This window comes from Capricornis sumatraensis, chromosome 9 (assembly GCF_032405125.1).
Source record: "Capricornis sumatraensis isolate serow.1 chromosome 9, serow.2, whole genome shotgun sequence".
NCBI lineage: Eukaryota > Metazoa > Chordata > Mammalia > Artiodactyla > Bovidae > Capricornis > Capricornis sumatraensis.
This window is the reverse complement of record NC_091077.1, coordinates 100601747-100629536: the sequence shown is the minus strand read 5'-3', so window position 1 is coordinate 100629536 and position 27790 is coordinate 100601747. Positions and strand designations below refer to the sequence as shown.

Here is a 27790-nt window from a genome sequence, read left to right as displayed (position 1 = left end):
GATGGAGAAGGCAAGAAACTTGTAGAGAAACATCTGCTTCTGCTTCCTTGACTACACTGAAACCTTTGTGCATATCACAACAAACTGTGGAAAATTCTTAAAGAGATGGAAGTACCAGACCACCTTACCTGCCTCCTGAGAAACCTGTTTACAGGTCAAGAAGCAGCAGTTAGAACTGGCCATGGAACTACTGAATTATTGTCACCATGCTTATTTAACTTCTATGCAGAGTACATCATGTGAAATGGCAGGCTAGATGAATCACAAGCTGGAATCAAGATTGCAGGGAAAAAATATCAACAACTTCAGTCATAGAAATGATACCATTCTAATGGCAGAAAGTGAAGAGGAACTAAAATGTGTCTTGATGAAGGTGGAAGAGAAGAGTGAAAAAGTTGGCTTGAAACAATGTGAAAAAAGCTAAGATCATGGCATCCAGTTCCATCAGTTCAGTTCAGTTCAGTCACTCAGTCGTGTCCGACTCTTTGTGACCCCATGAACTGCAGCACGCCAGGGTCTCCCTGTCTATCACCAACTCCTGGAGTTTACCCACACTCATGTCCATTGAGTCAGTGATGCCATCCAACCATCTCATCCTCTGTCATCCCCTTCTCCTCCTGCCCTCAGGAGGAGGGGAGGATCTTTCCCAGCATCGGGTGTTTTCAAATGAGTCAGCTCTTCGCATCAGGTGACCAAAGTATTGGAGTTTAAACTTCAACATCAGTCCTTCCAATGAACACCCAGGACTGATCACCTTTAGGATGGACTGGTTGGGTCTCCTTGCAGTCCAAGGGACTCTCAAGAGTCTTCTCCAACACCACAGTTCAAAAGCATAAATTCTTTGGTGCTCCGCTTTCTTCACAGTCCAACTCTCACATCCATACATGACTACTGGAAAAACCTAGCCTTGACTAGATGGACCTTCGTTGACAAACTAATGTCTCTGCTTTTTAATATGCTGTCTAGGTTGGTCATAACTTTCCTTCCAAGGAGCAAGCATCTTTTAATTTCATGGCTGCAATCACCATCTTCATTGATTTTGGAGCCCCCCAAAATAAAGTCAGCTGCTATTTCCACTGTTTGCCCATCTATTTCCCATGAAGTGATGGGGCTGGATACCATGATCTTTGTTTTCTGAATGTTGAGCTTTAAGCCAACTTTCTGACTCTCCTCTTTCACTTTCATCAAGAGGCTTTTTAGTTCTTCTTCACTTTCTGCCATAAGGGTGGTGTCATTTGCATATCTGAGGTTATTGATATTTCAACGAGTAGGCATATTTTAATTTCCTGGCTACAGTCAGCATCCACAGTGATTTTGGGGGCCAAGGAAATAAATAAAATCTTTACTGCTCCAGTTTTTCCCCTTCTATTTGCCATTAAGTGATAGAACTGGTTTATTTCTGCTTTATTGACTATGCCAAAGCCTTTGACTGTGTGGATCACCACAAACTGTGAAAAATTCTGAAAGAGATGGGAATACCAGATCACCTGACCTGCCTCTTGAGAAATCTGTATGCAGGTCAAGAAGCAACAGGTGGAACTGGACATGGAACAGACAGGTTCCAAATAGGAAAAGGAGTACGTCAAGGCTGTATATTGTCACCCTGCTTATTTAACTTATATGCAGAGTACATCATGAGAAACACTGGACTGGAAGAAGCACAAGCTGGAATCAAGATTGCTGGGAGAAATATCAATGACTTCAGATATGCAGATGATTCCACCCTTATGGCAGAAAGTGAAGAAGAACTAAAGAGCCTCCTGATGAAAGTGAAAGAGGAGAGTGAAAAAGTTGGCTTAAAACTCAACATTCAGAAAACTAAGATCATGGCATCTGGTCCTATCACTTCATGGGAAATAGATGGGGAAACAGTGCTAACAGTGTCAGACTTTATTTTGGGGGGCCTCAACATCACTGTAAGTGGTGACTGCAGCCATGAAATTAAAAGACGCTTGTTCTTTGGAAGAAAAGTTATGACCAACCTAGACAGCTTATTAAAAAGCAGAGACATTACTTAGCCAACAGTGATCCATCTAGTCAAATCTATGGTTTTTCCAGTAGTCATGTATGGATGTGAGAGTTGGACTACAAAGAAAGCTGAGTGCCAAAGAAATTATGCTTCTGAACTGTGGTGTTGGAGAAGACTCTTGAGAGTCCCTTGGACTGCAAGGAGATCCAACAGTCCCTCCTAAAGGAAATCAGTCCTTAATATTCATCGGAAGGACTGATGCTGAAACTGAAGCTCCAATACTTTGACCACCTGATGTGAAGAACTGACTCATTTAAATAGACCCTGATGCTGGGAAAGATTGAAGGCAGGAGAAGGGGATGGCAGAGGATGAGATGGTTGGATGGTATCACTGACAAAATGGGCATGGGTTTGAGTAAGCTCCAGGAGCTGGTGATGAACAGGGAGGCCTGGAGAGGTACAATACATGGGGCTGCAAAAAGTTAGACATGACTGAGCGACTGAACTGAATGGAACTGAACTTCTTGAAAGGAAAGGTATGACAAATCTAGATATTGTATTTAAAAGGAAGCATCACTTTGCTAATAAATGTCCATGTAGTCCAGGCTATGATTTTTCCAGTAGTCATATACATATGTGAGAGTTGGATTGTAGAGCAGGCTAAATGCCAAAGAATTGATTCTTTTGAATTGTATGATGGTGGAGAAAACTCTTGAGAGTCCCTTGGACAGCAAGGAGATCAAACCAATCAACCCTAAAGGAAATTAACCCTGAATATTCATTGGTAGACTGATGACAAAGCTTAAGCTCCAATATTTTGGCCACCAGATGTGAAGAGCTGACTCACTGGAAAAGACCCTGATGCTAGGACAGATTGAAGGCAAAAGGAGAATGGAGCATCAGAGGATGAGATGCTTAGGTAGCATCATCTACTCAATGAACAGGAATTTGAGCAAGCTCCAGGAAATAGTGGAGGACAGAAGAGTCTGTTGTGCTACAATCCATGGGTCACAAAGAGTGGGACACAACTTAGCAACAACAGTAACAACAGCACATATCCTAGGCAAGAATTTTCTTCTCTACTGTCTGTCTATTTGGATAGGTGAAACTCCAATACTTTGGCCCAGCTGATGCAAAGAGCTGACTCATTTGAAAAGACCCTGATGCTGGGAAAGATTGAGGGAGGGAGAAGAAAGGGATGACAGAGAATGAGGTGGCTGGATGACATCACTGACTCAATGGACATGGGTTTGGGTGGACTCCAGGAGTTGGTAATGGACAGGGATGCCTGGCGTGCTGCAGTTCACGGGGTTGCAAAGAGACGGACATGACTGAGCGACTGAACCTAACTGAACTGAATAGAAATCTCATACTCTGAGCTTACAGAAACAGAAATTTACTTCTTATATTTCTGTATGCTGACAAGTCCATGATCAAGGTGCTGGCAAATTCAGTGTCTGGTGAGATCCTGCTTCCTGGTTCATAGATACAGCTATTTTCTCCCTGTATCTTTTCATGGGTGAAGGGGCAAGAAGTCTGTCTGGGGTTTTTAATCACATTCATGCAGACTCTACCATCATAACCTAATCACTTCCCCAAAGCTCCACTTCCTAGAACCATTAAAAGGAACCTTAACGTATGAATTTTCAGGGGACACAAATATTCATTCATAACAATGTTTATTCTACCAACAGTGCCTATGCTATCACTACCATTCATATAGATGCCCTATTCATCCCTGTGGTATCTCATTCCTGTGGTTATCTCTCTAGGCTTTTTCTATACATACAAAGGCAGTATGACAGCATGGTAATTACAAAATTTACTGGTCTTAATCTGCACACCATTTTCCAGAAATATCTGGCTAAATAGAACGGTGTCATAGCTTGGGGCCCTCGCCAGGTTTTTAGGTGGAGTTTTTGGATGATATGTAATATCATGCCATTTTCACACAGAAACAGTTTTACTTATTTCTTTCTGATTTGGTTGCTTTTTATTTCTTTCTCTTGCCTAATTGCTGTGGCTAGTTTAGCATCCTTGCCTTTATCTGATTTCAGAAGAAATGTTTTTAGCTTTTCACTGTTCAGTGTGATGTTAGCTGTGTGTTTGTCATGTACGGCCTTTTTAATGTTGAGGTATGTTCCCTCTGTGGACTTCCTCAGTGGCTCATTGGTAAAGAATTCACATGCCAATGCAGTTTGATCTGTGGGTGGGGAAGATCCCCTGTAGAAGGAAATGGTAACCCATTCCAGTATTTTTGCTTGGGAAATCCTATGGACAGAGCAGTCTGGCAGGCTACAGTCCATGGGGTTGCAATAGAGTCAGACACAAGTTAGAGACTAAACAACAAAATTTTTCCTGTATACTCAATCCATTGAGTGTCTTTCATCATAAATGGATGTTGGATTTTCTCAAATGCTTTTTCTGCTTTAATTGGCATGATCATATGATTTTTATCCTTCATTTTGTTAATGTGGTGAATCATATTGATTGATTTGCAGATATGTTGAATCATCCTTGTATCCTTGGAAGAAATCCCACTTGATCATGGTTGTGATCCTTTTAATATACTGTTTAGTTCAGTTTTCTAGTATTTGGTTGAGTATTTTTGCACTGATGTTCATCACAGATATTGACCTGTAATTTTCTTTACTTGTGGTGTCCTTGTCTGGATTTGATTGATTTAAATTTAACATCAATTTCAGTTTATTTTTGCATATAATATGAGAAAGGGGACACATTTATATTTTTTCCTGAAAGGAATATTTATTTATACTGATAACATTTTTTAGTCAGTCCATGATTTTTTAAATATTAACTTAATTTTTAATATTAAATACCATCTTTATGATAAGTAAAATTTTCTTGTATATATAGATTTTCTTCCTGTCTCTGTATCTCTAGTATGTTCCCTGATATATTTTTTTATTTCATGCCAATACTAAAGGGTTTCAATAACTAAAGCTTTATTGTATTATTTTCTATATTGTTAAATAAGTCCTCATTCATCAAATAAGGGGCTGTTTTTACAAAATTGCTCTTCCAGATACATTTGATAATTATAGGTTATAATAAAATGTTTTGACTTGTAACAGTTGGATTTGTGTGTCAAATGAGAGTAGTTGCATGGTAATAATTGGAACCAATGCATACATATAGTTAGAATGCATAGATGGGTTCAAATGTAAAAAGAAAGATTTCAAAAAGATAAAAAGCTATAATTTTATAAATAAAAGAGAGAAAAATAGAAATTTTATGAATGTTATAGTCAACAAGGAAACAGAGCCCAGTGATAATCTGGAGTTGAAACTCCCTGGGCATAACATATCTACATGTATATATCCTTACTGAATTATGGATATCAAATTTGTAACACTGTGTCATTGCAAGTTGGTATTTGTATCCCTGAATAATGTAGCAATGGATAGGAAGTTGTCCCATTGATAAAGAAACTGGGAATATTCTCCATACTCTGTGACAGTCAAAGCCTAAATGCAGGCTACTCACCAGGTTCTGTTGGCAGCAGATCTTGCTGGCATTAGAGTACCACCAAAGCTGTTTCCTGTGGATGTGGACTTTTTCCCACAACAGCTGGTTGGACAGCATCTTAAGTGTGTGTGGAACTGAAGATAATGGCAGCGATGTGGTAATCAGCTTCCCCAAGTCTCCTCCCTAAATGATATAAAATAATGTCATAACATGAAAATCTCTCACAAAAATCATGGCCTGAGCATAATTGGAAACAAAGAATGTTGAAACTACAAAACAACTGTGACTGAAAAGGGGGAAAAAAAATCAACAAAATCCCAGCAGAGGACCCTTAACATTTCCATCTTGCTCTGCCCACTGCAAAGCTTTGTGGTTTGCAAAGATAGACCAAGAAAAACCACAGGGGAGATAGAAGACAAAGGCTATCAAAGCGTGATGAGTTAGGGTTACTAGAAGGCTAAAACATGCTCAATCCGAGAGTTCAGAGAAAGGACTATAAGAAAAAGATTACCAAGAAATGGTAATGAGTCAGATACCCGGATTAAGTGTTGGTTGTGCAATTTAAAGGGCCAAGCTTGTTCTAAAGAATTTGGCACATGATTTAAAGGAGGTAAGAATGATTTAAAAAAATAGATCAGATTTAGAGTGATAGTCTTCTAAATGTGTAACTTCTGTCAGAGAAAGAAGTTTAAAAGGGACAAAGAATTACTGTTCACCACCTGAGCAGACAGGGGAAAAGTGGGGAAAGGAAAAAGTTTAGCATCCTACATGAAAGAAGAGAACCACATAATTGGAGAACTCACAACCACTCAATCTCAGCAAAACAAAGCAATAACAAAGACAAATTAACAGAAAATGCTCTTTCTCTCTCTGTTTAATTATGGCTTTGTAATAAACTATGCAAAGTTGAAAATTTTCATTTTCTCTATTAAAGTGTTGGAGACAGTGATGATAAAGAACGTTGGCGGCAGAGTTGGTGGAGTTATTTTGTTATTATTGCAGTTATTGCATGGTCTACATTAATACCATTTTCATGCTTTCCACAGAGTTTACGAGGTGACTATAAAAATATAATTCATTAAATTAAAGGAGAGTATATTCCTCACCCCTACCCTGATCCCCAATTCTCAGAATATGACTGAATTTCATTACTTTCTGTGTACATTTCTTTCTGTGATGGACAAACAGTGACATGTGCTAGTATTATTTGAACAAATAAAGCATGCCACCAAGTAATTATTTTATTTATGTACCAGACTGTCATTAGTACATATTTTTGTTTTTTTGTCATTCCTGTCTAAAAATGCTTCATGCTATCTATAATTTTCTTCATGAAAGAAGCATATTTAATCTTATTTACCTATCATGATTTATGTTATAAGGTAAAGTACTAACTATTAAAAGTCTTTCAGAAACACTGGAATATACATGTAACATTAGAGAAATCAAATAGCTTCCTAATGGTAGTAAATTTAATTGGTACAAAATATTTTTAGTGATACCAAATTTGTACTTTTATATTTTAGGGCTATGCTGTCAAATACTGTAGTCGTTATATGTAGCTATTTAAATTTTAATTTAAATTAAAAATCCATTTACTCAATCATAGGAGCTACATTTTAAAATATTTAATAGCCTCATCATAACTAATGGCTACGATATTGGAGATATTGGAAAGTACAGATATGGGAAATTTCCCTTATCACAAAGATCTTTAGGACAGTACTGTTTTAGAAGAGCATGTCTTTTAGTTTATTAGCTTGACTTTGAAAGTGAAAGTGAAGTCGCTCAGTTGTGTCCTACTCTTTGGGACTCCATGGACTGTAGCCTACCAGGCTCCTCAGTTCATGGAATTTTCCAGGCAAGAGTACTGGAGTGGGTTGCCATTTCCTTCTCCAGGGGATCTTCCCAACCCAAGGATTTAACCTGGGTCTCCTGAATTGCAGGCAGACGCTTTACCGTCTGAGCCACCTGGGGCCACCAGTTTGACTTTAGCTTGTTCAAAAATAGTTCACTTACCATTTCAGGACCAATTGGGTATATGTTGGACTGTGTATGAATGCTTATTATATGTGTGTTAGTTATTTGAACATGTTATAAGATTCTTCTCCTTGTTAATGTATAGGCACAGCAAGGATAAAAGCTGGGAAACGTAAACAGCCTCATATTTTGGACAGAGATCAAACAAAAGATCAGGAATTTGGACCTAGTATCAAGGACTTATTTGCTACTTTCAGGGTAAAGTATTTTATATGAACAAGCAAATTAACTTGGCATGTACAATGTTATTGTTATGGACTTAAGAAAAGTATAAAGTGTTCAACTTGAATCTGAAAGGAACTTTTGAGGTCTTAATTAACCTACTCATTTTATAGATAATGGAAAATAGGATGCATTTCACCTATGTGGCATCAGTACAAACTTGGTTAGTGTCAAAGACTGATACCAAGTATTTTTCCTTCTTCTATTGCTTTTAACTTTTATATTATAATGAATTTATTTTTTCTCTCTATAAATAAATAAGCCATTTAATAAGATGACAGAGGTAGGTATTAGCATTATCTTTTTATTATATTTAAATAACTTAGAAAAGAACTTTCGAAGTTAACAAATACTCTCACAAACAACTTTTTTTTTTTTTAATTTAGAAATGTTTATTTCAGAATGGCCTATAGGACCTTACCCAGTTAAAATTCCTGTTAGCCCTTCTCATGGGTCATGACTGAGTTTTGCTTTTATGAACCTACATGTCAAAGCAACAAAACCAACAAACATGTATTCAATTTGCTAATTTTTTTTGAGGATTTATGCATCTATTTTCATCAGAAAATTTGACCTGTAGTTTTATTTTTATGTGCTTGTCTTTATCTGATTTGGTATGAGGGTAATGGTGACCTTGCAGAATGAATTAGAGAGTGTTCCCTCCAAAATTTTTTGAGATGGCTTGAGAAGGATAAATATTAGCTCTTATCTATATGCTTGGTAGAATTCCCCTATGAGGTTGTTCAGTCCTGGACTTATTTGCTGGAAATTTTTTCTTACAAATTCAATTTCATTACTAGTGATGGATCTGTTCAGATTGTTTATTTCTTCTTTAGATTCAGTTTTGGAAGATTGTATGTTTCTAGAAATTTATCCATTTGTTCTAGATTGTCCATTTGTTGGCCTTTAACTATTTGCTATATTCTCTTACAATTTTTGTATCTCTGTGATATCAGTTGTAATTTTTCCTCTTTAATTTCTTATTTTGTTTATTTGTATCCTCTATCTTTTTTTCTTAGTGAACTTAAGCCTTTTCTTAAGGCTTATCTTTAAAAAAAAAAACAAACAGCTCTTGATTTGGTTGATATCTTCTATTTAGACGGTAGGTTAAGTTGTTGGTTTCTGAGATTTGTTTCTCCAAGCAGGACTGTATTGCTATGAACTCCCCTCTTTGAACTGCTTTTGATGTATCCTATTGATTTTGGAATTTGTCTTTTTAATTTCCATTTTTCTCTGTACCTTTTCTGTTTTCCGCTTTGATTTCTTCACTGGCCCATTGATTTTTTAGTAGCATGTTGTTTTGTTTCCATGTTTGTGCTTTATCCATTTTTTTGCCTATAACTGATTTCTAGTTACATACCACTGTGGTTAGAAAAAGTGCGCAATACGGTTTCTGTCCTCTTAAATTTGTTGAGACTTATTTTGTGGCCGACATATGATCTGACCCGAAGAACACTCTATGTGCACCTGAAAAGAATGTATATCTGCTGTTTGGGGATGCAATGTCCTATGGATGTCTGTTAAGCCAAGTAGTCTAATGTGTCGTGTAAGACCACCATTTCCATATTGATTTTATGTCTGGATGGTGTGTCAATTGATACAAATGGGGTATTAATGCCCCCTACTATTTTTGTATTCTTGCTAATTTCTCCTTTTATGTCGTTAGTGTTTGCTTTGTATATTTAGGTGCTCATATATTCAGTTCAGTTCAGTTGCTCAGTCATGTCTGACTCTTTGCGACCCCATGGATTGCAGGATGCCAGGCCTCCCTGTCCATCACCAACTCCCGGAGTTCACTCAAACTCACGTCCATCGAGTCAGTGATGCCATCCAGCCATCTCATCCTCTGTCGTCCCTTTTTCCTCCTGCCCCCAATCCCTCCCAGCATCAGAGTCTTTTCCAATGAGTCAGCTCTTCACATCAGGTGGCCAAAGTACTGGAGTTTCAGCTTTAGCATCATTCCTTCCAAAGAACACCCAGGGCTGATCTCTTTTAGAAAGGACTAGTTGAATCTCCTTGCAGTCCAAGGGACTCTCAAGAGTCTTCTCCAACACCACAGTTCAAAACATCAATTCTTCAGCGCTCAGGTTTCTTCACAGTCCAACTCTCATATCCATACATGACTACTGGAAAAACCATAGCTTTGACTATACCGATCTTTGTCAACAAAGTGATGTCTCAGCTTTTTAACATGCTGTCTAGGTTTGTCATAGCTTTTCTTCCAAGGAGCAAGCATCTTTTAGTTTCATGCCTGCAGTCACCATCTGCAGTGATCTTGGAGCCCCCCAAAATAAAGTCTTTCAGTATTTCACCATCTGTTTGCCATGAAAGATGGTACCAGATGCCATGATCTTAGTTTTCCGAATTGAGTTTTAAGCCAGCTTTTCCACTCTTAACTCTTTCACTTTCATCAAGAGGCTGTTCCTCCTAGCTTTCAGCCATGAGGGTGGTGTCATCTGCATATCTGAGGTTATTGATATTTCTCCCGGCAATCTTGATTCCAGCTTGAACTTCATCCAGCCTGGCTTTTCACAGGATGTACTCTGCATAGAAGTTAAATAAGCAGGGTGACAATATACAGCCTTGATGTGCTCCTCTCCCAATTTTGAACCAGTTTGTTGTTCCATGTCCAGTTCTAACTGTTGCTTTTTGACATTCATACAGATATTTCAAGAGGCAGGTAAGGTAGTCTGTTATTTCCATCTCTTAAAGAATTTTCCACAGTTTGTTGTGATCCACACAGTCAAAGGCTTTACCATAGCCAGTGAAGCAGAAGTAGATATTTTTCTGAAATTCTCTTGCTTTTTCTGTGATCCAGTGTATGTTGGCAATTTGATCTCTGGTTCCTCTGCCTTTTCTAAATCCAGCTTGTACATCTGGAAGTCCTCAGTTCAATACTGTTTGAGCATTACCTTACTAGCATGTGAAATGAGTTCAGTTGTGCAGTAGTCTGAATATTTTTTGGCCTTGCCCTTCTTGGTGATTGGAATGAAAACTGACTTTTTCAAATTTTTGGCCTTAGCTGAGTTTTCCAAATTTGCTGGCATATTGAGTGCACCACTTTCACAGCATCATTTTTCAGGATTTGAAATAACTCAATGGGTATTCCATCATCTCCACTAGCTTTGCTCATAGTAATGCTTCCTAAGGCCCACTTGACTTCACACTCTAGGATGCCTGGCTCTCAGTGAGTGATCACAACAAAATGGTTATCTGGGTCATTAAGATATTTTCTCTACAGTTCTTCTGTGTATTCTTGCCATCTTTTCTGAATATCTTCTGCTTCTGTTAGGTCCATACCATTCCTGTCCTTTATTGAGCCCATCTTTGCATGAAATTTTCCCTTGGTATCTCTAATTTTCTTGAAGAGATCTCTAGGCTTCCCCATTGTATTGTTTTCCTCTATTTCTTTGCACTGGTCACTGAGGAAGGCTTTCTTATCTTCCCTTGCTATTCTGTGAATTCTGCATTCAGATGAATGTATCTTTCCTTTTCTCCTTTGCCTTTTTCTTCTCTTCTTCTCTCACTTATTTGTCAGGTCTCCTTAGACAACCATTTTGCCTTGTTTGCATTTTTTTTCCTTGGGAATGGTTTTGATCACTGCTTCCTGTACAATGTCACAAACCTCTGTCCGTAGATAGGCACTCTATCAGATCTAATCCCTTGAATTTATTTCTCACTTCCATTGTATAATCATAAGATATTTGATTTAGGTCATATTTGAATAGCCTGGGCTTCCGTGGTGGCTCAGAGGTTAAAGCGTCTGCCTCCAATGCGGGAGACCCGGGTTCGATCTCTGGGTTGGGAAGATCCCCTGGAGAAGGAAACGGCAACCCACTCCAGTAGTCTTGCCTGGAAAATCCCATGGACTGAGAAGCCTGGTAGGCTACAGTCCATGGGGTCGCAAAGAGTCGGACACGACTGAGCGACTTCACGTCACTTCACTTCACTTCTGAATAGCCTAGTGGTTTACCCTACTTTCTTCATAGCTCAGTTGGTAAAGAATCTGCCTGCAATGCAGTAGACCTGGATTCCATTCCTGGGTTGGGAAGATCCCCTGGAGAAGGGAAAGGCTTCACACTCCAGTATTCTGGCCTGGAGAATTCCATTGACTGTATAGTCCATGGGGTCAAAGAATCGGGCATGACTGAGCAACTTTCACTCACTTCACTTCCATTTAAGTCTGAATTTTTCAATAAGGAGTTCATGATCTGAGCCACAATCAGCTACCAGTCTTGGTTTTGCTGACTGTATAGAGCATATCCATCTTTAACTGCAAAGAATATAATCAATCTGATTTCACTATTGACCATCTGGTGGTGTCCATGTGTTGAGTCATCTTTTGTGTCGGTGGAAGAGGGTGTTTGCTATGGCCAGGGTGTTCTCTTGGCAAAACTGTTAGCCTTGCTCTGTTTCATTTTGCATCTCAGGGCCAAACTTGCCTGTTACTCCCAGTATCTCTTGATTTCCTACTTTTGCATTCCAGGCCCCTGTGATGAAAAGGACATCTTTTTTTGGTGTTAGTTGTACAGGTCTTATAGATCTTCACAGGACCATACAGTTTCAGCTCTTTGGCATTAGTGGTTGGGGCATAGACTTGGATTACTGTAATACTGAATGGTTTGCCTTTGAAATGAACAGAGACCATTCTGTCATTTTTGAGATTGCACCCAAGTACTGCATTTTGGACTCTTTTGTTGACTATGACAGCTACTCCATTTCTTCAAAGGGATTCTTGCCCACAGTAGTAGATATAACGGTCGTCTGAATTAAATTCACCCATTCCAACCTTCTTTAGTTCGCTCATTCCTGAAATGTCAATGTTCACTCTTGTCATCTCCTGTTTGACCACTTCCAAATTACCTTGATTCAAGAATCTAACAAGTTCCTATGCAGTATTGTTCTTTAGAGCATCAGACTTTACATTCACCACCAGACATACCCACAACTGGGCATTGTTTCTGCTTTGGCTCAGCCTCTTCATTCCTTCTGGACCTATTTCTCTGCTCTTCTCCAGTAGTATCATATCTTTTTGCCTTTTCATACTGTTCATGGGGTTCTCAAGGCAAGAATGCTGAAATGGTTTGCCATTTCTTTCTCCAGTGGACCACAGTTTGTCATAACTCTCTACCATGACCCATCCGTCTTGGGTGACCCTATAGGACATGGCTCATAGGCTTATAGTGACCCTATAGGACATTACGTTACACAAAGCTGTGATCTATGTGATCATTTTGGTTAGTTTTCTGTGATTGTAGTTTTGATTCTATCTGCCCTCTGATGGATAAGGGTAAGAGGCTTGTGCAAGCTTCTGATGGGAGGGACTGGCTGTGGGGGAAAGTGGGTGTTACTCTGGTGTGCAAGGTCATGCTCTTCCCTGGGTTGGGAAAATCCCCTGCAGAAGGAAGTGGCAACCCACTCTAGTATCCTTGCCTGGAAAATTTCATGGACAGAGGAGCCTGGCAGGGAAGTCACTGAGTGACTGGGCATGCAAGGGCATGAATAAGTAAAAGAAAGAATGTTTATTCTAGTACACAATAAGACCCGATATAAAGCCATAGTGGTTAAAAAAAGAAAAGATAGTATTTCCTCAGTACAAATAAACAGGCCAGTGGAACAGAAAACCCAGCTACAGATTAGTGTATATAAGAACTTGTCATATGATAGAGGAGGCACTCCGAAGATAATTGTTCAGTAGGTATGATGACTAACTCGGTTCTTTGTGTGGTAAAATGAAGTTGGCTGTCTACTTCATATTATGCAAAAAGATAATTTCTAGGTTAATAGAATGTGACTATAAAAAATGACAAAGTCAAGGTTTAAACTGAAAGAAACACCTTGCAATATATGGATATGAAAATAATAGACAAGATTTGTAATAGTGTCAAATATGAACTTATTTATGGATTGATTACATTAAGACATTAATGTAATTTAAATTTCTTAAGTACCTTACATCAAGATTTCTGTTCAATGAAGGAAGCTGCCAGTATTAAAAGGTGGGTGACAGATATCTAAATCCAACACAAGATTAGTATTTAGAATAAATTAGAGTTCTTGGAAAATCTACAGAAGAATTTCAGGAAGCATATAAACAGCCAGTTCATACTCCCAAGTGAATACTGAATAGCTAAGAAATTATATGAAGAAATGCTCAGTTATATGTTTGAAGTTAGAGAATTATAAAATATAGCACTGTAATAATATGCATTCATCAGAATGGTGAAATTTTGAAAGCCAACTAATATTAAAGTGTTTGTGATTATGTGGGATGTGCCAGTTATCTGTTGCTACATGACAAACCACCCCCAAACTTAGTGGCTTAAAATAATAGAGCATCTGTTTTGATCAACTATAGTGAAGTAAGTCTGGGTGATAAAGTCATCTGAAGGCTTGTTCCAGATATTAGCTTTTGATTCTGGCTGTTTGCTAGAATGCCCACACATGACCTCCCCATCTGGCCTGGTTTTTCTCAGAACGTGGTAACCAAGTTCCATGGGCAGACTCCTGAGAGTGAGAGTTCCCAACAGAAGTCCTACTGTCAGTTTATGACCCAGTCTCAGAACTTGTGCAGCATTACTTGCTTTGTGAGGCAGTCAGTTAGGCCTTTTAAAGTTCAACACCTCTTGGAGAATGGCGAAGTTCTGGAAAGGGATATGAAATCAGAAATGTTGCTCTGATGAATTTTAAAAAGTATCAGTCACTACATGAAGAAAATGGGATTCCCTTGTATTAAGGTGGGAGTATAAACTGATAATTTTGGAGAAAAATTTGGAGAAATAATGGCATGAGGTAGACCAAATCCCAGAGCCCTAGTAATCCCTGTCTAGTATATATACTTTCAAAGACGCTCTATCCTATTTCCTTAAGGGTTGCACAAGGATGTTTAATGTCACCTTGTTTGCACCAGTAGGAAGCTCAAGTCGACTTAAGCATTTAACCCTATGGGAGTGGTATTACACTATGTAATGTGTTAAATTTAACCCAGAAGATGAATTTGATAAATACGCAGAAAATGATAAATTTCAGAAATAGTGTTAAGGGATAGAAAAAGAAATTTTAAGTTTATTTAAAAATATACAAATATGAAACATCACTGAACATTCTCAAAGATATATACATATCTAAGAAATATAGAAATCAGTTTGAAAATTAATATTCTAGTTCTAGCAGTCCTAACACACTGCCAGAGTCACAAATAAAAATTATGGGTGGTATGGAGATCAAATAGCAAATAAAAATGGTTCGAACACTACATGTCTTTTATGGTATATTGGTGAATTTTAAGTTTCTGTTTCAATTTTTATATACATATAGTATTGTCAGTTATTGACAAAGGTAAACTTTTTGTGGATCGGTCACTAATATACAGGTGGGTATATCTATTTTTCTTTACCTAATAAAATAAAATAATTCATACATAACTTATTTCTATTTCAGATTCTGATCAAGAATCCAATATTTATGTATCTATCTCTGTCAAGAGCTTCAGAATCTTTAGTTATGATCGGAGCATCTGAATTTTTGCCTATATATATAGAAAATCAGTTTATATTATCACCCAGCGAGGCAACTACACTGGCAGGTAGACATTTCCACTCATTGTACTCATTGTGAAATTTTTATGTAAAGTTTTCTTTTATGTATTTATGAAATATTTCAACTAAGTGGGAAGTAGAAGGAGCAGTAGTGTTTGCTTAAATTTTAAATATCTGAACACTGGTTGTTCAACTTTTAAAAATATGAACATTTTCCCATCATTGCATCACTAGTTTTTAACATATAGAAATTTGTAGGACTTCTGCATTTCTCTTTTATCACATTTCTTTTCCTCCCTCTGCAGAGGTAACTTACACCTCTTTTAAAGTTGGAGTTCTTCCTTCTCACACATTTATATATTGTTACGTCTTATGTACCTGTCTATTTCTAAAATCTATATATCATTTTGTATGTGCTCTTCTGTTACTTTTATCTGAAATTATGTTCATCAGATTCATATTGATCTCTATTTAAGGCATTTTAACATTGCTATGGGATTCTATTTTATGAATACTGTTTCTTTTTCTATATCATATATATCGACAATGAAGTTGCCTCCAACTGTTTCACTTTTCCAAACAATGAAGTAACAAATAGACTCGTATACATGTTCCTTGTGCACATTTGTAAAAGTTGATCTATGTTTAGACATCAAAGAGACCTTGCTATTAAGTACATCAGTTTTATTAGATATTGAGAATTGGTTCTCCAAAAGAGGTTGCAAGTGGAATTAAATGTTTTAAGGTTCTAGCATTAATGGGAAGATGGTGAATGTGATCATTTATTTTATGTTGTAAAAAATCAGGGATACATACTGTAACTTGCAGGTAACCAGTAAGAGAGTAGTAAAGAGTACATTAACTTGAAATATTTTATTAACAATTTAAAAAAATAAGAAAGGAAAATAAAGGAACATAAAACATGTAAGCCAAATAAAAACAAATGTTAATACATGCAAAAGTTTTGACTTTCAGCCCATTGTTGAGTAGATTTTGTGGTAAAGGGCACACCATTGTTGGATTGCACATAGTCCAAGAGCCAAACATGACACAGTTTCAGGGGCCATATGACAGATTTTTCCACAGGTATACCATTTTGTTTGACAATGATTAATATAATTAACAGAGATAGGGACCAGATCATTCAGTTTTTTTTCATACAGTACTTAATTAAAGCTAATATCAATAAGACTCCAAAGAACAGGATAAGGCCACCTGCAGTATTGGCCTCAATCATGCTAGCAGAGTTTGGATGCAGCCAGCTGACCAATTTTTTTGGTCCTCAGGGTCTACCTTAGACAGCAAGATAACTTTCTGCTTAAGTTTCTGTATTGACTTTTCCACTTAGCCTGAGGTATTCATGCAGGCATAACAGAATGTGTTAATAATTACATATATTCTACCCGGGCCTGCGAGGATGAAGTTTTGGGCAATTCAGTCATCCGTAACAATGAGGCTCAGTGACTGAGGCTGACCAGAGTGCTTTCCAGGGATGAGGGTCATTGATTATTTCAACAAAATTAGGGACAAGTTTTTTTGTACCACCTTTTCTGGTTGGATTACTTGTTGAGAAGTAGAGACAACTGCCCTCAGGGTATGTAGAGATAGTGTATCAGTAGTCCCTCTGAAAATCTTCCCAGAGTAAAGAAAGTAACTTCATTTGAAAGAAATTCCCACAGTATTCTGAGGGCTATGCGGTCTAGTGGTGGTGTTTCGTTAAACATTTGTTGCTCTTTTATGACCACCTCCGTGGCTTGACCATACCAATTCCAGTTGACAAGTAAGGCTTGTCAAATGGTTAGTGGTGAGTCTGTTTTGGTTCATCTCCAAATGAGACTATCAGTCCATAAAATCAAGTTTTCTGTGAGTCAGGACTTTGTTTATGCCAAGAGATCAGTAATAAGCTAAGTGTTAGTGTTCGTCACTTAGTCGTGTTCGACTCCCTATGACCCCGAGGACTGCAGCCTACCAGGCTCCTCTCCCCACGGAATTCTCCAGGCAAGAGTACTGGAATGGGTTTCCAGTTTCTTCCCCAGAATAAGCTGAGTTGCTTTTAAATGTAGCTGTTTCAGGGAGTCTGTGACTCCTATACAAGCAACAATGCTTCTGAGTGGGGGCTTCCTCCCTTTTTCCAGAGGCTCCAGCACACAAAATCATCAGTCACAGAGCCTTGCAGATGAAATCGGTTTATTAAGTTTGTGGGATAGAGAATCAGAGGTTAAAGTGTCTGCCTGCAATGCAGGAGACCCAGGTTCGATCCTTGGGTCGGGAAGATCCCTTGGAGAAGGAAATGGCAACCCACTCCAGTATTCTTGCCTGGAGAATCCCATGGACAGAAGAGCCTGGTGGGCTACAGTCCACGGGGTTGTAAAGAGTCAGACATGACTGAGCGACTTGACTTTCACCTCAAAGTATGGAGCATACCACAGCTTGCTGATTAGCATTCAGTGTAGGTCCATGGGTCAGCTAAGAAACCCTAAGTGAATTGTCTACTGTGTTCAATACTCAAAAATCCAAAATCCAGTGCTAGACTGGCTCTTGGTTGGGGAAAAGGGAGACAGTTTTTCCTCAACTTCCAGAGGGATAGAGCACTATGATTCTGTCTGCAGAGTGCCCGAAAACTTGATGAGCGGTCTCTGGATTTTGTTAGGCTTGATCAGTCTTCCTTGCTGATGATGGTATAATAACACCAAAGTCAGAGCCATTGAGTCAGGCCTCTCACCCTACAACCAACTGAGTATCATCTATCATTGAAAGCTTTGGGTATTGCAGATGAAGTGAAGTGAAGTGAAGTCACTCAGTCGTGTCTGACTCTTTGTGACCCCACGGACTGTAGCCTACCAGGCTTCTCAGTCCATGGGATTTTCCAGGCAAGAGTACTGGAGTGGGTTGCCATTTCCTTCTCCAGGGGATCTTCCTGACCCAGGGATCAAACTCGGGTCTCCCGCATTGGAGGCAGACGCTTTAACCTCTGAGCCACCAGGGAAGCCCTTGGGTATCGTAGGTAGTGGCCGTCAAAATAAATCTGTCCCTTGTAATAAATGGGAGAGGAATTTAGGTACTTCTGAGGGAGTACTGCAGATGTATGTTTGTGACCTTCTAGCATGAATGAAAATTAGTCTTCTTTGGGTGCTAGTGGAGTGCAAAAGAAGACTTTGGCAATGTCCAAGACAGTGTATCCAGTGCCATCAGTCTATGCCAAAAATTTAGTGACATCACCACTTACAGGCCATTCAGGGCTGTAGGGACAATGGGATTCAGTTGGTGGTTAATCCACTGTAAACCTCAAGCCCCTGGTAACTTTTTTTCACTGGACGTAAGGTCTGTTGATGAGACACTGCTTCATTTAAGTCCCTAATCTAAGCTGGGACTTTCCTTTCTCCTCCTGGGGTCCTGGGTTGTTCCTGTTGGGCCATACATGAGGAAAAGGATAGCAATTTATGTGCTCCACTGTCGCTCTTAGAATTTAGAAGCATATGCAGTACCAGTGTGCAAAATACAGTCACCAATTCTATACTTTGAAATTGGAACCACAGCATACTATAGAAATATCTGTGAAAGTGTAGAACAAAAAGCAGTCAGCGTATCTACTTGTAGGCTATATAGCATCAGAGGGTAGTAGAGAATTGCCGCCCAATAAATAAAGTAGTAATTTTTTAAATACAAAAGTTTAAATTTAAATATTTTTTAAATTTAAAATTATTTGGATACAGTTATTGTTTAAATCTGGTACATTTAAATGAAGACAAATCTTGACCTTTATGTAACTACATACAAAGATACCAATTCTAGGTAGATTGCAGGTCTCAATGTGTGTGGTAAAACAATAAAGCTTTTTAGAAAGACATAGGAAAATAATCTTCATGTCTTAGAAAAGATAAAGATTTATTAAACAAGACACAAATTATATAAATATGAAGGAAAAATGTGGTATTACATTAAAATTAAGAACTTATGTTCATCAAAAGTCAGCATGAAGAGTGAAACTGCATATGAAACAATCTTTTCAATAGAAATATTCTACAAAGCATTTGGGTCCAGAATATATTAAAAAATATGACAATAATAAAAAGGTAGATAATCCAATAAAAATGGAAAAAGATTTGAACAAGCATTATATAAAAGATGATACCAGTTGGCCAATATTTATGTGAAAACGGGCTCACCTTCAGTGGTTTTTCAGGGAAATACATATTAAAATCACAAGGCAATACTAGTACCTTTCACCAGAATTGCTAAAATGGAAGAGAAAGATATGTTGGTATGAATGTGGAGCAATTGCCATTTTACCCACTCCTGGTGAGAGTGTAAATTGGTTTATCATTTCATAAATCTGTTTGACAGTGTCATAAAAATCTGAACCTATACATGTCCTCTGACCCAAGAATTCAACTTCTAGTTATATACACAAATTCTTTTCTTAAGAATATATTCAACAGAAATGCAAATGTTTACAAAAAGAACATATACATGAATTTTTAAAGTAGCAGCAAAATTTGTTAATATCACAGTGAGTAAATAAGTTGTGTTGTATGCACATACTAGAATACTATTCAGCAGTGATAAGGCATGAACTAGTATTATTATATACAAAAACATGGGTGGATTTTTCAAATATCATGTCCAATAAAAGAAGCTATAATGTATGCATACTTTGCAATTCATATTTTATAAAATCTTGTAAGTGCACAAAAAAGCCTCTGGCCTTCTAGTAAATGTTTGATTAATTTTTACCTGGGCATGGTTACAGAGTTAAGTCTGCTTTGGAAATTCATCAGATGTATAATTTCGATTTGTGTATTTTTCTGTACATCAGTATAATATTTACATAAAAAGTTGCTTGGAAGTTCTGTGCTTTGCAATTCAATTTTCAACCGTTTTGTTTCTTTTTAGGGCAGTCCTCAAGGACCCAGTTTTTAATTGTTGAACTTCCAGTGTTCAGTATTTTCTTATTGCCTAGGGTGATGAGCCTGGCAGCCAATACTTTTTCAGTTGAATTGTGTTTTCAGTTTTATGCTCACAGATGTACTTGGCTTTCTCAACTCTATGGTTGTTTCTATGAAGAAACCTAGTGTCCTCTGGCATTGTGGTTAGGCATAGGAATTGGGGATCAAACATTTTATGTAGACTGCCATCCAAACCTCTTGTTTTTTTTTAAGTCTACCTCACTCTTGCTTTCAGTCATATTAGTACCTACCCTTAATTTCTGAGATTATGAGTTGCAATGTGGTTTACTTCTTCTTGACTTCTTTACCTATAGCCTTATTGCTCACCCGCTGATTCACTTCAAGTTCCCACAAATTTCTTAATAAATATTGCCTCTGTACTATTTGCACTTTTTGCTTTTCTAATAAATGATTTTGTCTGTAAATTCTACCTTTAAACAAACACTCAAATAATGTTTGCTGCATGACTGTACTCTGTGCTGAGCACTTAAGTGTTAACTCATTTAGTTCTCCTAACAAGTTATGATGGAGGTATCATTACTTATAGATTTTATTTGATAGCACCTCCCTCATACATTTAGATGTAATTTGTATTATTGTTTGGTTCTGAGCATTTTAAATTCTCATCAGCATATTTCTACTTAAGCCATGCTTTGTTGAAAAGAGGGTTTTTTTGTTTGCAGATAAGGCTTTTATTTCTCTTTTTAAATAACTCCTGTTCAAATCAGTTAATATTTTACATATCTTTAATAGTGTTGTAAAGTAAATCTTCATCTCTGAGACAGCTGATTTAAAACACTTTGTTTATAGATTTTTAATTTCCTTGAAATCTAGGCAGTGTTTATATAATTTATTTAATGTGATGTCATTAGGTATAAACATGTTCATGATTTACATTTCATGGTACACATTTTTTGCTATTTATTTTCAAACTTTCCATTCTAAAAAATATCAAATTTCATCATCTGTCTTTCTAATAGTTGTTTTATTCATACATCATTATTGTGAATTCTGACATATTTAATTTTTCATTTTTTAATTGTATATTTTGGTTTTTTGCACTTCTCTTTTGCTTCTTACCCCTTCCCCCATTATTCTTTCTTCTCTCAATGGATTTATGTTTTATTCATTTTATCCTCATCAGTTGGTTTAGGAAATTTTAGCTGCTCATTTGCAGTTAACTAACTCCACTCCTCAGGACTGTGTGTATGTATGTGTGTTTGGTCTAGGTTATTAATTTTATCTTTTTAAAAAATAAACTATAATTTTTTGGCAAGTAACAGACTCTGTGGCAGCTTTTACAGTTTTCATTTTAGTCTTGATGTTATAAAGTTTTCTTACCTTATTACTTTATATGATTTAATATTTTTACATTTCTCTGTAATTATAGTACACATTTATTCCCAGGACTATTATCACTTTAATTACTTAAATTTATCATAGTTGGCTACAGACTTTCAAATGTTGTTTCTCTGGTATTGATTTTATTGTATTGCTCACAACTGCTGTAAAACATTTTGTGGGACCTCTTATTCTTTTGCTTTTCTAATAAATGCTTTTGTCTGTAAATTCTAGCTTTAAACAAACACTCAAATAATGTTTGCTGCATGACTGTACTCTGTGCTGAGCACTGAAGTGTTAACTCATTTAGTTAACAGCTTCCCTGGTGGCTCAGAGGTTAAAGCGTCTGCCTGCAATGCAGGAGACCTGGGTTCCATCCCTGGGTTGGGGAAGATCCCCTGGAGAAGGAAATGGCAACCCACTCCAATATTCTTGCCTGGAGAGTCCCATGGACAGAGGAGCCTGGTGGGCTACAGTCCACGGGGTCACAAAGAGTTGGACACGACTTCACTTTCACTTTCACTTCAGCCTATAGTATCAGCCCCATGCACAAATTTGTATTTCTCTTAAGGTTAAGCTTTGTTATTTATTGTGTCTTTAAATTTTCTCTTGGCTTCTTAGTTAAACTTAGGTTTGCTATATGATTAAAGCAGAGGAGAGTGCATAAGTGTGTGAATTTTCTGTCCTGTCTTTAGCTGACTATTTTTTGTTGTTGTTGGAGGAGGATAATTACTTTACAATATTGTGCTAGTGTCTGCCATACATCTACTATTTCTAACTGTGTTTTCTCTTCCTCCTTTCTTATAGGACTTGTTTTACTTCCAGGAGGTGCACTAGGCCAGATTCTGGGAGGTATCATTATTTCCAAGTTACACGTATCTACTAAAGGCCTTATGAGATTTGTAATAGTTACATCTGTTCTATCCCTTGTACTGCTTGCACTTGTAGTTTTTGTAAACTGTGATCCGATACCATTTGCTGGGATCACTGAAGATTATGGTGGGTAAGTATAATTTTGTATTTTCATATCCAAACCAATCACATATTTGTTAGTCAATAATTATTTACCCAGTAATCCTAATAGGTTCATAACATTCGTGGCATTACTGAACATGTAAAAGAAACATAAAGCATAGTTTCACCTTTCATTGTAAGGGCAGAAATATCATAATGATAGCTTGTGGTGTAACTGCTTGTGCATTCTTATAAAGAAAGAAGATATTGAAATGAATCAGAACCTAGAAGTAGAAATCTGTATTAAAGTGAGTAGCAACTAGGTGACCATACTAACTGTATGAAGTGAGGCTTACCTTTGTCTGAATTGGTATGTCAGCCTTCTTGTCAAAGAATGGAACTGAAGGCATCTGAAAGTATGCATGAACAAGGTCTCCTTTTAGTTAAACCTTCAAAAATTCAAAGAACTGGGAACAGATTGTTTTAATGATGGACAAGGAGGCCTGGCGTGCTGCAATTCATGGAGTTGCAAAGAGTCGGACGTGACTGAGCGCCTGAAACTGAACTGAACTGAACTGAATGTTAAGGAAGAGAAACAGAGCTGAAATTAGAAACTGAAAGACTAATTAAGTAAAATAAGTAAAGAAAATTAGACTTCTATTTCAACTACACGGCAGACCAGTGCTTCAACTGAGTATATCTAGAAAAGCTGAATTAATGTTTTAAAAGATTGGTTTAAAGATATCAGACAGTTGCTTAGGCAAGTAGCGGCTAAAGCACCAAAATCCTGGGGAAGGGCAAACCTTGTGAGGAGAAGCAACCTTCTGCAATTACTGTTTTCCCTGAGTACATTTACTATTTCTGGACATTGGAAAGAAACTGGGAATTCTGGCAAAAGGTCTGGGTGAAAAACATCTATTAGGTTGGTGCAACAGTAATTATGTTTTGGACACTAAATTTCAAATCATTATAACTAGACTCAAGTATGTCTTTATTAATCAAAATAGGAACCACTAGCCAACACATTTTTGCCAACAAGGAATAAGTCTGTTTACCCCTGCAACATAAAATTCCATTCTCTGGGACTTGACAAACTCTCGGAAAGCATTTCCTGAGTCCTGCTAGCTGTGGAAGCATTTTCTCTGCAAAAAGTTTTCAAGATGCTTAAAGAAATGGTAGTCGGTTGGCAAGAGGACAGGTGAATATGGCAGATGAGGCAAAACGTCATAGCCCAATTCATTCAAATTTGAAGCATTGGTTGTGCAAAGTACTGTCAGGCATTGTCATGGAGAATTGGGTCCTTTCTGCTGACCAGTGCCAATGGCAGATGTTGCAGTTTTCAGCCCATCTCACCAATTTGCTGAACATACTTTTCAGGTAAAATGGTTTTGCTGGGATTCAGAAAGCTATAGTAGATCAGACCAGCAGCAGACTACCAGACAGTGACCATGATCTTTTTTTCTCTGGTGCAAGTTTGGCTTTGGGAAGTGTTTCGGAGCTTTATCTAGGTCCAGCCACTGAGTTGGTCATCGCTGGTTGTCGTATAAAATGCACTTTTCATTGCACATCAAATCCAATTGAGAAATGGTTTGTTGTTGCATAAAATAAGAGAAGATGACACTTCAGAATGACAATATTTTTGATTTGCTGTCAGCTCGTGAACACCCATTTATTGAGCTTTCTACCTTTCCAGTTTGCTTCAAATGCCAAACGACCATAGACTGGTTGACGAATTCTCAGGCAACTTCTTATGTAGTGATCCTCTCAGCTGGTCATTGTCAACTTCCAATGGCCAGCCACTGCACTCCTCATCTTTAAGGCTCTTGCCTCGTTTGCAAAACTTCGTTTACCACCATTGCACTGTACCTTCATTAGCAGCTCCTCAGTCACATGCACTGTTGATGTTGGGAGTTGTTTCTGCTGTTTTATGACCCACTTCGAACTCGAATAAGAAAATTGCTTCAAATTTGTTTTTTGTCTAGCATCATTTCCATGGTCTAAAGTACATATAAAATAAATAGCAAGTAGTAATTCATTAGCAAAAGATGTAAAATGAGAGATGCACATTAAAATGATGTATAACATAGCCACATTTAGTTAAGAATGTATTCCAATATCAAAGGGCAAAGTTCAACAATGCTTAACCACAATTACTTTTGCACCAACCTAATAGTAAGATGACCAAAATCTGGCATAAATTTTTGACAGAACTTTGAGCCCAAAGTGACAAAAATTAGGCCCTGGAGTGGGACACAACATCAGTAAGAAGAGAAGGAAACAAATAAGATAACGCTCTTTTGGGGTTTCACTCAGCACATTTACCAAGCAGTGAAGCTAAAAGGCCAAGATAAAGTAAAAATAATATAAAAAGCAAAGAAAATTTTCACTGGTCTTGTGATGCTCTATAGATAAGAATTCAATTTTAGAATGTGCTGTTGGAAAGGAACCATGGTAACCACCATGTTCTTAATTGATACCTCTGTAAGGTTAAGATCTAGGAGTGAGGGGCTCCCTATAGTACTATAACCAGCCAGGAGTTAGTTTTTCTCTATTTGGATTAATTTGGTCAGCCAGCACTGTAGCAGCAGAAAGACTTGACACTCTGAAAGAAAGATAATATCATACAAAGCTGTAAAGTGTTGTAAACAACAGTCTTGCATTAAAAGAAAACACCAGATAAGCGCAAAACCCTGAGACAGAACAGATTATAGAATAGACTTATAGGGGATCCAGATATTGACATTATCAAGTGAGAATGTTAAAATAGTAATTATAGGTACAGTGAGACAATGACTGTGAATTTCTCATCAGAAGCCACAGGTTCAAAAGATAGTAGAACAATGTCTTAAGAGTCCTGACAGAAAAGAACTTTCAACACATAATTTATTATCCAGTGAAAATATTCTTCAAGAAAGAAGATGAAAGATAGTTTCAGGTTAAGGATAATTAATAACATTTGTTGTTGGCTCTAAAAGAAATGAGATTTTGGAATTATCAGACTGGGAACATAAAGTAACTATGATTAATATTCTACGGGTTCTAATGGAAAAAGTGGACAACATAAAGAAAATCTAGATTAATGCAAGTAGAGAAATGAAAACTCTAAGAAAAATATCAAAAGTAAATTCTAGAAAGCCAAAGCAGCTCTATAATAACATGAAGAATTCCTTTCATTGATTCATCAGTAAACTGGCCAGAACTGAAGAAAGTATTAATGACTTTGAAGACACATCAATGGAAACTTTTCAAACTGAAAAGCAAAGAGGAAAAAGAATGAAAAAAAAAAAAACGGAAACGGAATATCCAAGAACGATGATGCAACTACAAAGTTGTAACACTAGTATAATGGAAATGCCAGAAAGAGAAGAAGGAGACAAAAGAACTGAAGAAATAGGTGCAGTAGTAATGGCTGAGAATTTTCCATAGTTAATGACAGACACCAAACCATACATTTGGGAAGCTCAGGAACACCAGAATTGATTAATATTACAAAAAAACTACATGTAGGCATATAACATTCAACCTGCATAATCAAAAACAATCTTGAAAAAAAGCCAGAAGGAATAAAACTTTACTTATAACCGTGCAAGCAAGAAAAGAATGGAGTGAAATATGTAAAGGATTGAAAAAAAGTGAACCTTGAATGGTATATACGATGAAACTATCTTTCAAAAGTGAAGGAGTAATATTCCCAGATACTCTTAAACAAAATATAAGGGAATTGTCACTGGTAAACCTGCTTTGTAAGAAATGTGTAAAGAATTTCTTCAGAAAAAATGATATGATTTATTAGATGTATTAATAAATTCATGTAAAATGAAGAGCACTATAGGTGAATATAAATGTTGGTAGACTATGTTCTTTTATTTTTATTATTTTAATTGTTATGATAGGTAATTCTTCAAAATAATCATGGTATTAAGGTACTCAGTGATTATAATTTATGGATAGTGAAATAAATGACAGTAGTCTTAAAGGAGGGAGGAATTGGGGATACATTTTTATAAAGCACTTGTAATACCAATGAAGTGTTATAATGTTATTTGAAAGTAAACTTAAATAACTTGTAAATGTATATTGGGAATTCTAGGAAAAAAACCATTAAAACATTTTAAAAAATCAATATAAATGCTATACTAACAGATAAGAGAAAATGAAATCTCATACCAAAAACCAGAGAAAGCAAAAAAACGGGAAAGATGAAAACCACAAAGAACAAATTTTTGTTGTGTAATTCTTCACAGTAGTCTCTTATGACCTTTATATTTGTAATGCATCAGCTATAATGTCTCTACTTTCATTTATAATTACATCTATTTCATTCCTTTTTTTCTCTTGCAAGTCTAGCTATAAGTTATTCTATTTTATTTATCTTTATTTTTTTTAAAAACTCAATTTTATTAATCTTTTCTTTTGGTCTTTTCTATTAATCATTTATTTCTGTTCTGATATTTATTTTCTTTATTGTACCAGTTTTGGACTTATTAGTTTATTCTTTTTCTAGTTTCTTGAAGTATAAATTTAGATTGTTTATTTGAGATCATTCTTTTCTCTTCGTCTAAGGTTTTATTGATATGAATTTCTTAGAATTGCTTTTTTTTACTGAAAACTAGTTGATTTGCAATATTATATTAGTTTCATGGGTACAAAAGAGTGATTCGTATTTTTATAGATTATAATCCTTTTAAGGTTATTATAAAATAATAGCTTATTTCCCTGTGCTGTACAATATATCCTTATTGCTTTTTTATGCATGGTAGTTTGTATCTTTCAATTCTGTACTCTATCCGGCCCCTTCCTCCTTCCTTATCCTTGCTGGTAACCAGTAGTTTGTTCTCTGTATCTTTGAGTCTCTCTGTTTTGTTACATACATTTATTAATTTTTTTTTTTCAGTACAGTTCAGTTCAGTCTCTTATTTGTGTCTGACTCTTTGTGACCCCATGAACTGCAGCACACCAGGCCTCCCTGTCCATCACCAACTCCCAGAGTTTACCCAAACTCATGTCCATTGAATCGGTGATACCATCCAACCATTTCATCCTCTGTCATCCCCTTCTCCTCCTGCCTTCAATCTTTGCCAGCATCAGGGTCTTTCCCAATGAATCAGCTCTTTGCATCAGGTGGCCAAAACATTGGAATTTCAGCTTCAACATCAGTCCTTCCAATGAACATCCAGGACTGATCTCCTTTAGAATGGACTGTTTGGATCTCCTTGCAGTCCAAGGGACTCTCAAGAGTCTTCTCCAACACCACAGTTCAAAAGCATCAATTCTTCGGCACTCAGCTTTCT

At 37.0% G+C, this 27790-nt stretch overlaps 1 protein-coding gene across 1 annotated transcript in view; it reads left to right on the top strand.

Annotated features, from left to right (window-relative positions):
* SLCO6A1 (solute carrier organic anion transporter family member 6A1) overlaps nt 1–27790 on the top strand; it is a 98077-nt gene that overhangs the window by 27730 nt on the left and 42557 nt on the right. Inside the window, 5 exon segments of the mRNA XM_068981131.1 lie at nt 5991–6003; nt 6405–6514; nt 7584–7696; nt 15161–15305; nt 22353–22548. Coding sequence (XP_068837232.1) covers nt 5991–6003; nt 6405–6514; nt 7584–7696; nt 15161–15305; nt 22353–22548 — 577 coding nt within the window.